Source organism: Rana temporaria, chromosome 5, assembly GCF_905171775.1.
Source record: "Rana temporaria chromosome 5, aRanTem1.1, whole genome shotgun sequence".
Taxonomy (NCBI): domain Eukaryota; kingdom Metazoa; phylum Chordata; class Amphibia; order Anura; family Ranidae; genus Rana; species Rana temporaria.
In genome coordinates this window covers 33,915,336-33,926,955 of record NC_053493.1, presented here as the reverse complement: position 1 = coordinate 33,926,955, position 11,620 = coordinate 33,915,336, and the positions used below count along the sequence as shown (strand labels likewise).

At 45.4% G+C, this 11,620-nt stretch overlaps 1 protein-coding gene across 1 annotated transcript in view; it reads right to left on the bottom strand.

Annotated features, from left to right (window-relative positions):
- Nucleotides 1-11,620, bottom strand: part of ANKIB1 (ankyrin repeat and IBR domain containing 1) — a 215,858-nt gene that overhangs the window by 64,122 nt on the left and 140,116 nt on the right. Inside the window, exons 7-8 of the mRNA XM_040352348.1 lie at nt 8,161-8,249; nt 2,967-3,111 (exon numbers count right to left, since the gene is read on the bottom strand). Coding sequence (XP_040208282.1) covers nt 2,967-3,111; nt 8,161-8,249 — 234 coding nt within the window. The remainder of the gene's footprint in view (nt 1-2,966; nt 3,112-8,160; nt 8,250-11,620) is intronic.

Below are 11,620 nucleotides of genomic sequence, written 5' to 3'. Positions count from 1 at the left end.
TGTTATTAATGTCAATTGTAAAAACGAATGTACTTTATGAAGGAGACGATTCCCCCTGGTGTGTCAGTGTATTTCCGTGTCAGGGTATGTAGAATACAGAACGCTCTGTGCAATGGAAAATAATCAGTATTAGGGCTCTTTCACACGGGCGGCCCGTTCAGGTACGCCTAACAGTTTTTTGCGGACCTGAACGGGCGCTCCGTGCTCCTCTATGGAGCCGCGGATGTCAGTGGTGACATGCCCGCTGACATCCGATCCGCCAAAGTGTGGCGGAGGAAAAACCTACTTTTCCATCCGTCTGACGGTCCGTGTTCATCCGATTCCCCCCATAGGGGAGAGCAGAGAAAAGTGATTCTTTCACGAAACGCGTCGGGAGGAACGATCGACACGCTGGTGTTATCCCCTCTCACCGTACCTCTCCACGAGCGGTCCATTTGCCTGCAAGCGTCCGGCCGGAACTGCATGGCTGATTGCTTTTACAAATCATCCTAAATGTGAGTGTTATACCTTTGTAATCTTTATACAATAAAAGTATCCCTGGTTTTATGCTATGCTTTTTCTGATCGGTCTCATTGAACACTAATTTGGAGTTTGCTGTACCCGGAAATCATTAACAAACAGGTCATCTGTTTTGGAGTTACATGTTGGGCTTGGTCCGTAGGGACCTTCGTATCTGGTAAGCAGATTCAGACTGCTGGTGGTGGATTCACATAAGGCTTCTATAGACCACGAATAACTACTTGTTTGGATTGTGCACGGGTGTTCAAAACTGACACAACTACGGACTTTCTTTCCTCCTTTTGTGACACCAATTTAGAAAAATGAACTTTTTTATTATTGCTTCTCTTTTATTTTCAATTTTGTTACCGATATAATTTATATATTGGTACCTTTCCAGCAATGGTCATAGGTGCTATTAATTTATACACACAAGTGTCACTGCTTTATATACACAAGCTTATATTGGGTCTCCAGGCCGTTGGAGCTCAATCATCATTTTAGATTAAGGTGTATTTATTTATTTATTTATGCATGCACGTATTATTGTGAAAATTCACTATTACGTCTCCAGGTTGTTGGAGCTTAATTATTATCCTAGATTAATGTGTATTTATTTTTTCATTTATGTATGCACGTATCACGGTGAAATTTACCGGTAGGTAACAACACCTATCTTTGGGCCTATGCCCGACCTAGTTTTCCTTTAAACGAACACTAATTTTTGGTTTAGCGCAGTTATTTTTTTCCTTATGCTTTTTTATGTTCGTTTGACGTACTAATTGCTGCTTATTAACCCACATCCACTATATTCACATAGCACAGTTGCTTTCCATTTTTCTCTAGGAATAATACAATGTATGTAGGCCTTTAGAATGAAATGTTTAATGTGCTGCACAATGTTATCAGTTAAAAAGTGTGTGATGTTTGATGATGTATAGCACAGTGTAAACAGCAAAGCATTAAGAACAATGGCTTAGTGCTCAGGACACCATTTGCATTGAGTTTGCATGTACTACTTGTGTAGTACTCCAGTTCCCTCCCACACTCCAAAGACGTGCTGGTAGATTAATTGTCCGCTATTCAAAATTAGTGTGGAATTTATATATATTATATACCGTATTTATCGGCGTATACCGCGCACTATTTTGCCCTGAAAATCAGGGCAAAATCGTGGGTGCGTGATATACGCCGATACCCGCTTTCCCGCCATGAGTTTGAATACTGCGCCCGCATATAGCGAGCGCAGTACACTCGTGAATCTTCGGCCAGTCTCGGCGCCTCTCGTACTGACGTCCTGACGTCCTGAGCGTACAGGACGTCAGTGCGAGAGGCGCCCGAGCCTGCCCGAAGATTCACGAGTGTACTGCGCTCGCTATATGCGGGCGCAGTATTCAAAGTCGTGGCGGGAAACGAGCGGGAGGACGCCGCCGAAGGATGCCGGACCCGCCGAAGATGGACACCGGACCCGCCGAAGATGGACACCGGACCCGCCGAAGATGGACACCGGACCCGCAGAAGGACGCCGGACCCGACGAGGCCGCAGATGGACGCCGCGCAAGACATCAAAACTGTAAGTACAAAAAAACTAAAAATCTTTTTTTCCCACAGGATTGGGGGCCACTTTGGGGGTGCGCGGTATACGCCAGAGTGCGTTATACCGCGATAAATACGGTATATATATACATATAAATAAATAAATAAATAAATAAAATGTGTGTGTGTGCTTTTGTGTTTGTTTGTGTGTGTGTGTCAGTCTAAAGCCTACTATACACAGGCCGAATGTTGGGAAACATTGGCCGATTGATTTAAAAACTGACTGACATTCGGCCCGTGTGTATGGCAGCCGCACCGACTGAAGCTGCCCGAATTTGGCTGGCTTCTGACGGACGAGCATGCTGGAAAATCAGCAGCCGACTGGCTCCTAATTAGCTAAAAAAATTATTTGTTTGTTACATTTTTGTTAGCACTTTTATTCCTATGATAAGAAATGTAAGCATCCCTTGTGATAGAAATAAGGCATGACAGGTCCTCTTTATAGAGACATCTGGGGTCTATAAGAACCCAGATCTCTGCTCTACCCTGGAAAGCATCAGATCAAAATAATAAAAAAAAAAAACACATTGATATCATGTTTTAAAAAATGGCAGGGTTTACATCTGATCTAACCAGAAGGGACGTAATGATGATGTTGCTTCTCGACTCCTAGCCCGGAAGGTCCTTTGGCCAGCTCTCTCAAAACCCGTCAGTGCGGCCGGTATGGATACCAGTTTACCCGATGGCACGGGAGAGCCCAAAGAGGCCAAGGGCACTTGGACGTCCCCCCTCCAGCCGCCTGTAAAAGCAATTTAGCAGCTAAACAGCTGCTAGGATTGCTTTTAGATGAAGGTCGGAAAAACCTCTTTGCAAGCTATACAGGTAGCAGATGGGCTTATCAGGTTTGGATGGGCGCACCCTTTCATGCCCACCTTAATATCAAACAGAAGGTATCTCTTATCCATCTCCTTGGACACCACACTCTCTATGACCTCCACGGGAACCAGCTGGAAACAGTCATAGGCTGGGCAGAAGATGTTATGAGCTTCTCCTTCCTGAATCTTAAGGTTTAAAAACCTGAAAAAGAAGAGAAAAAAAAAAAAAAGGAAGAAGGAAATATTTGAATGGAGTTGTACTTTGAAGGATCACAGTTGAATAATTAATACACACACGCCTATTATCTACAAAATACAGTTCTAACAGCTGATGGTAGCATCTAAGGCTTCATGTACATTACAGCTTCTAAACTTGCGTTTAGGAGCTTGTGGCATTTTTTTGGGTCTACGCTCTTAAATTTGACTCCATAAGGCCTCATGCCCACTGCAGCTGATGAGGTTTTTTTTTTTTAATTCGGTTTAACTGCTTCAATAAAGGGCACTTTCATCCCCTTCCTGCCCAGGCCAATTTTCAGCACGGTTGTAATTTGAATGACAATTGTGCGGTCATACAACACTGTAAATGACATTTTTATATATTTTTTCCTACAAATAGAACTTTGTTTTGGCGGTATTTGATCACCGCTGGCCTTTTTTTATTTTTTGCGCTACAAAAAAAAAAAAAATTGTTTTGGTTATAATTTTGTAAATACGTTTTCTCCTTCACTGACAGCCACCGATGAGGCAGCACTGATGAGGCGGGACAGATGAGGTGGCACTGATAGGCATTACTGATGAGGCGGGACAGATGAGGTGGCACTGATAGGCATTACTGATGAGGCGGGACAGATGAGGTGGCACTGATAGGCATTACTGATGAGGCGGGACAGATGAGGTGGCACTGATAGGCATTACTGATGAGGCGGGACAGATGAGGTGGCACTGATAGGCATTACTGATGAGGCGGGACAGATGAGGTGGCACTGATAGGCATTACTGATGAGGCGGCACTAATATGCAGCACCGATAGATGGTACTAATAGGCATTACTGATGAGGAGGCACTGACTGGCATTATTGATGGGCACTGATTAACATCCCTAATTGTTACTGATTGGCATCCCTAATGGGTACAGGTAGGCACTGATTGGCATTACTGGCAAGCACTGATGTTACTGGGATCTGGTCAGCTCCGCAGGTAAGGCTCACAAAAAAAAAAACAAGTCAAAGAGAAGTCTGTATTAATAATTCTCCAAGACCTAAATCCATCTCTTCTTATTATTAAAAATCATATTATTTTTTCCTCTGGAAGGTGCATTTTTGTTTTTCAGTTTTATCGGCCTTACAGATGGAGCGAGCCTTGGTACACTGTCCTCCTACAATTACATTTCCATTCTGCATGACAGAGAAGAATTTCCCTGGGGTTCGGCATTGCAGCAATCCTTTCTTTTTGGACCTGACAGACATACGCAAGTCTTTCATGTGTGGGAAGGAAAATGTCATTTTCAATAAAGTTGCAATAAAGGGAAGCTGGAGGCGGCCAGACTTTGCTCAAGATCCTGTGTAAGAAAAGACGTGTCTGGATAATATTACAAATAATTGTTTTATCATCTCCCACCTGCCGGGCGCACCGACAACTGGATATACCAGTGAGAGTTCCTGCAGTGCCAAGGCAGGGAAACACAAGGGGGACATGTGGGAATAGAAGCAGAGGAAGCCGTGGATGTAGATTTGGCACGGAACAGGCTGTGGTAATAAAGTTAAGGCATTGAGTGGTGACCACATATACCGTTCTGTGATACAAGACTGGCATTGATTAATGCCCGTGTATGATTTTTGGTGATACAAGGCCGGCAGGCATCCAGTAGTGCTGTGGTAACACATGGCATGCTTCAAGTGGTGCCTGCATAACCTTAAATTATACAAGGCAGGCAGGCATAGAGTAGTGCTGGCAAATACCATTTGGTTATGCAAGGCACACATTGAGTGGTGACTGCATATAACTATTATACCTGTGAAGGATATAAGGCGGGCATTGAGCGATACCCACATATTTGGTTAGGTTGTACAAGACGGGCATCACGTGATTCCTGCTTATATCTTTGGCTGATAAAAAAAACAGGCAAGCATCAAGTGGGGTCTGCATATACCTTATATGATAAAAAGCAGGCATCGAATGGTGCCTACATTTGTCTTACATGATACAAGGCAGACATTGAGTGGTGCCTCCATATACCTTACATCAGGGTAGGGGTGCTGAATATAATCGTTGCATTGATGCACCGCGATTCGGGGGCCCCCGATGCAGCATCGATGCATGTGACCCCAATAATCGATGTCGGGTGACGTCATCCCCGACTTGCCCCGCCCCTCCCGGGAGAGCGCTCCGAGCGTGTATATTAAAATACCCCTTTTACAATACATGCCGATATAATACATTTAGTAGCCACTGCTGCATGTGCTTTTTAAAATATACTGTGTTTCATACCTATATTGCTGTCTGTATACTCTGTATATTTCTCTCATGTGACTGACTGTTCGCTCCGGCCCGCCTCTCACCTCCCACGTCTCTCCTGACATCAGCCCCGCCCTCCTCTCTTCTCATCTGATAGCTACAGTACAGTCGGTGGGCGGGGCTGAGAACTCCCACTGACGTCGGGAAAGAGGAGAACGAGAGGTGAGAGGCGGGCCAGACAGGACAGAGTCACATGTGCGGAATATAGAGGGCATACACAGACAGAAATGCAGGTATGAGAAGCTGTATATATTTTAAAAAGCACATGCAGCAGTGGCCACTTAATGGTTTAGAACGGCATGTATTGCAAAACAGGTATTCTTAGTTACAGCAGTATTCTTTCTCCTCCTCCATGTGCTCTGTGTTGACATTTCCCTGGGCACATTCCATTGTGTTAACTCCTAGTGTGCTGGAATGTGCGAACTTGGGAATCCAGGGAAATTTCAACACAGAGACAGTACAGGGAACTTGCTGTGAATTCTAATCCCTCCTGACCTCCCAGCAGCTACATGCGTATATTACTGTACCCTGTAGTGCACCGGATTAGTGCACTTTTTATAGTGGAGTTCCACCGTTTTTTAGTGTAGCTGGTGACTTTTATTAAACAGACACTTACCTGTCCCACGGTCCAGCGATGCGGGCGCACAGAGCCCCGTACCTTTCCCCGCTCCTCTCCTCAACACCGTCATATCTACTGTGGGCACCCGGCCATGATAGTTTACGGCTTCATGGCCAGGCACGCACTGTGATCTGACATTGGCCAGCCAATCTTCTGTGTCCCAGAAGATTGCTGGCAGGGAGGGGCCACCTAGGGCTACAGGGGGAGTCACCTAGACAGCCGGGACAGGAAGTCCCACTAAAAAGAGGACAAAAAAATGACATGCCAAATATGGCATGTCAGGGGACGAGGAGTGCTTAAAGCAGAAGTTACACTTTTAGGTGTAACTCCACTTTAAGGGAGTGAGGTTATTTTTATTTAAAAGCAGAGTTCAGTAAAAAAAAAAAAAAATTAAAAGTCAGCAGCTACAAAAAAAGGGTATCTTCTGACTTTTAATAAAAAGACACTCACCTGTCCCACAATCCAGCGATGTGGCCACCCGAACACTCCATTCTGTCCACGGTGCTGGCAATACTACTGTGGTCATCCGGCTGTGACAGCTTGCAGCTTCACAGCCAGGTGCGCTGTCCTGCATAGCCGGGCAATCTTCTGGGACCTGTGATGTGTCTCAGAAGATTGCGGAGAGAAAGGGCCACCTAGGCGGCCCAAGCGGAAGCGAGACCTCGTTGGTAATCTTGATGCATCGCGGAATCTAATCGAATCGTTGACCAGATAATGGTAATTGAATCGAATCGTAAGACCGGTGAAGATGCGCACCCCTACATCAGGGGTCAGAAACCTTTTTCCACTTAAGAGCCGGATTCAATGTATGTGAATGCATGGAGGGCCACATTCACCTGCTTTTAAATGAAGAAAATAATAATCCTAACATATTAGAATAACCGTACAGGTTTACCTCACTTTAAGGTGCTTCAATAAATACAAAGTCAGTTTACCCTGAGGTAGCATGTGGCTGGGTATTCGGATTTTACGGCCCCTTCACCCATCCTGGCACCCAAGGGTGGCTGACGCCAGCCAGCATGGTCTGCAGATGGGGTTCATGTTCCTGTCCCCAGGGGAGATGATGGCCCTTTCCCCAGGGGAGATGGGGTTCTTGTCCCCAGGTGAGAAGAGGTTCCTTGTCCCATGAGGTGATGGGGTCCCTAATAGGGCCCCCCCCCATTGCAGAGTCCTCTACCCCCCTTCAAATTACTCCCATTCTGTCCTAGGCCCCTCCCCCATATCAAGTTTCCTGTGCTCCCCCAAAGCAATGTTTTCTGAAACTGCCCCCCCCCCCACTGTAGTGTCCTCTGCCCCCCATCCCACGGACACAAAAGCACACACTGTGAAGGTACAACTCTCCTACCTTACACAGGTGTAGAGCACAGCAGTGAGCAGCTGGCATTGCAGGGCTAGATTGGGGCGGGAACTGCTGAAGTTAACTTTTTTTTTACAATGTTTTTATTAAGTATTATTATTTTACATGTAATAAATATAAAGATATACAATAGAGAGCATTGCAAATAAGATATAAGCGAAGATACATATAATCAATGTGTAAAACAAGTTTCTTATTCAATCAAAATACATAAAAGAATAAAATAAAATAAATACATTTTCACATATTCATGTATTCAGAGTGGTGTAATGTAAAAATAGTGTATTAAAATTATATAGGATTATCATATGAGAACAATGAGAGAAGAAGTTAACTTTTTACACAAACAGGCTGGTGATTGGTTGCTGGGATCGCCTGGTAACCAATCACCTGCTGTTTAATGTAAAAAGTTAACTCTAGCGGTTCTCGCTCCTATTCAGCCCTGCGATACCAGCCATTCGCTGCTGTCCAACCAAGAGGACATCGGTGAACATGTCCGCAGGCCGGGTGCCCGTGAATAAGTGGTGGCTGGCAGGGTACGGCCTGCCGGCCACGGGTTGCCGACCCCTTCCTTACATTACGATTTTTTGTGTTACTTTTTTTTAATTAAACCCCAAAAATGTCTGTTTAAGTGAAAAAAAATTAAAATTGTTATGGCCAGCACAAATCACTTCCCACAATTCTATAAGACCCCCCAAGCAATCGGCAACATTTACAGCGATTTTATCAACAAGCAATGTTACTAAAGTGTTAATACTTACGACTCCCAGCATGTTCTGCAAAAGTCATGTCCACAGGCCATTTCCACAGGGTCTTCAAATACAGAAATACTGCACATGCAGATACCACACTGTTAGGAAAAGAGAAGACTAATGGATGTGCTTTTATTGCCATATTGAACACATACATACTATTTGTCTGCATATATCAAAGCAGTTTATTTTGCATGCTTTGGGACCTGCACACTGTTGCTGCAGAGAATGGGTTAATTCATTAAGCGCAATAAGTAAACATGTTTTTCACATATGAAGGTGTGGAACAAATAGGGTGTGTATGGATGGGTGAACCTGCGGAACGAATGGGGTGTGTATATGATGCATTGTTTTTTGTTAGCACACCTGCTAACAGGTGCACTGTGTCAGTTGGCATGCAAATAAGAAATGCATATTTCACTACTTGCTGACCAGGCTTTTTCTGGCACTTGTTTACAAGTTTAAATCTGTATTTTGTTGCTAGAAATTTACTTATAACCCCCAAAATTACCCTTTTTTTTTAGCAGAGACCCTAGGGAATGAAATGGTGAGCATTGAAATTTTTTATCCCACAGTGTTTGTGCAGCGGTTTTGCTAACTATTTTTTCGGAAAAAAATACAGTTACCGTAAAATGAATTGGAAGAAAAAACCCACAATATTTACAGGCATACCCCACACTTAAGTACACAATGGGGTTTATTTACTAAAGATGGATAGGTAGATTCAGTAAGAGTTAGGCCGACTTATCAGTAGATAAGCCGACCTAACTCAGAATCTACGCCGACTTATGTTTAAGCGTATGCTCAAACAGAGATACGCTTAAACATATCTAAGATACGACGGCTTGCGCCGTCCTATCTTAGATTGCAATATTTTGGATGGCCGCTAGGTGTCGCTTCCATTGCGGTCGGCGTAGAATATGTAAATGAGGAGATACGCCGATTCACGAACGTACGCCCGGCCGACGCAGTACTTTTACGCCGTTTACGTAAGAGATAGGCCGCGTAAAGTTAGAGCTAGGCCCTATTGGAATAGTAATGTCAAGTATGGCTGCCGTTCCCGCGTCGAAATTCAAATTTTTTACGTCATTTGCGCAAGTCGTCCGTGAATCGGGATTTACGTAGTTTACGTCTACGTCAAAATTAATAGGCCCGTGCGGCGTACTTAGCCGCAATGAACACTGTGAAATGTAGGCGCCCGGCGCATGCGCAGTTCGCAAAAAACTTAAAAAACATAAGGTCAAGCGCCATTAACATAAAACACGCCCCCCTCAAACACATTTGAATAATGAAATATTGATTCAGGCTACGCCAACGTAACTTAGCAGTCAAGTACATTGTGAATCATGTACTTGCCTCGCTAACTTACGGCGGCGTAGCTTAAATTCCTTAAGCTACGCCGCCGCCGCAAAGTTACGCGAACGTACCTGAATCTACCTAGGAAAGCGCAAAATCAGGCTCTCTTCTGCACAGAAACAAATGAGCTTCCAGGTTTTATTACCAGGCTTAATTGAACAAGCTGGGGTTAGAAGCCCATTGGTTTCTATGCAGAAGTGAGCCTGATATTGCGATTTCCAGCATTATTAAATAAACCCCATTGTGTACTTAAAAGCGGGGTATGCCTGTACTTAAATTTTCTTGTAAAATTTAAAAGATGAAGTTACGCTGAGTAAATAGATACCCAACATGTCACGCTTTAAAACTGCGCACGCTCGTGGAATGGTCACAAACTACGGTACTTAAAAATCTCCATAGGCGATGCTTTAACCACTTAAGCCCCGGACCATATTGCTGGTCAAAGACCAGAGCACTTTTTGCGATTCGGCACTGCGTCGCTTTAACTGACAATTGCGTGGTCGTGCGACGTGGCTCCCGAACAAAATTGGCGTCCTTTTTTCCCACAAATAGAGCTTTCTTTTGGTGGTATTTGATCACCTCTGCGGTTTTTAGTTTTTGCACTATAAACAAAAATAGAGCAACAATTTTTAAAAAAAATTAATATATTTTTTACCATAAAAAATATCCCCCAAAAATATATAAAAAAACATTTTTTTTCCTCAGTTTAGGCCGATACGTATTCTTCTACATATTTTTCGTAAAATAAAAAAAAAAAATCGCAATAAGCGTTTATTGATTGGTTTGCACAAAAGTTATAGGGGCAGATCCACAGAGATCTGCACCCGCGCAGCGTATCAGAGATACGCTACGCCGCCGTACCTTACCTGGCTTTAGTTCGAATCCTTAAAGATTTTGCGACGTAAGTTAAGGCGTAGTCTATCTCTGGCGGCGGAATTCAAATCGGCGATTAGGGGGCGTGTTTCATTTAAATGAAGCGCGTCCCCGTGCCGAATGAACTGCGCATGCGCCGTCCTCAAATTTCCCCCGTGCATTGCGCTAAATGACGTCGCTAGGACGTAATTTTTTTTTTAACATACAGTAGGTGTTTGTGATATTGTGCTTTTAGCACGACAGCGTCGCGCTGATTCTCGGCGACAGGGTGCCGAGATCTCGCCGGCATCTCACACTCACTGGAATAGTGACAGCACATCCCAGCAAGCGCGTCATAGAAGCGACGGGAGATCCGACTTGGATTCCCGCCAATTCTACACGTGTGCGGCGTGTTATGAATCCTGAGGGGGAAGTCCCCGCCGGATTTTAAATAAAAATCCGGCATGGGTCCCCCCCTCAGGAGCATACCGGACCCTTAGGTCTGTTATGGGTTGTAAGGAGAGCCCCCCTACGCCGAAAAAAACGGCGTAGGGGGTCCCCCTACAATCCATACCAGACCCGTATCCAAAGCACGCTACCCGGCCAGCCAGGAAGGGAGTGGGGACGAGCGAGCGCCCCCCCCCCTCCTGAGCCGTACCAGGCTGCATGCCCTCAACATGGGGGGGTTGGGTGCTCTGGGGCAGGGGGGCGCACTGCGGCCCCCCCACCTCAGAGCACCCTGTCCCCATGTTGATGAGGACAGGGCCCCTTCCCGACAACCCTGGCCGTTGGTTGTCGGGGTATGCGGGCGGGAGGCTTATCGGAATCTGGGAGCCCCCTTTAATAAGGGGGCCCCCAGATACCGGCCCCCCACCCTAAGTGAATGAGTATGGGGTACATCGTACCCCTACCCATTCACCTGCAAGAAAAGTGGTAAAAACACAAATAAACCACACAGTGTATTAAAATATTTTATTTTTCTGCTCCCGAGGCCGCCCCCTGTCTTCTTTATTAGCTCTTTTACCAGGGGGGGCTTCTTCTTTGACGTCTTCGGGTGGGTGGGGGCCGCCGTCTGGTTCTCTTCCACCGCCGGGGGGGGTGGCTTTTAAAAAAGCCCCCACCCCCCCGGCGGGTTAACTCCGGCGTCTTCGGCGGGGCTCTTCTTCTTCCGCTATCCCGACGGGTCTTCTCCGCTATCCGGGGGGTCTCGCCGCTCTCCGCTGTTGACTCGTCGCACCCCGGTTCTTCGTCTCGCAGTCCG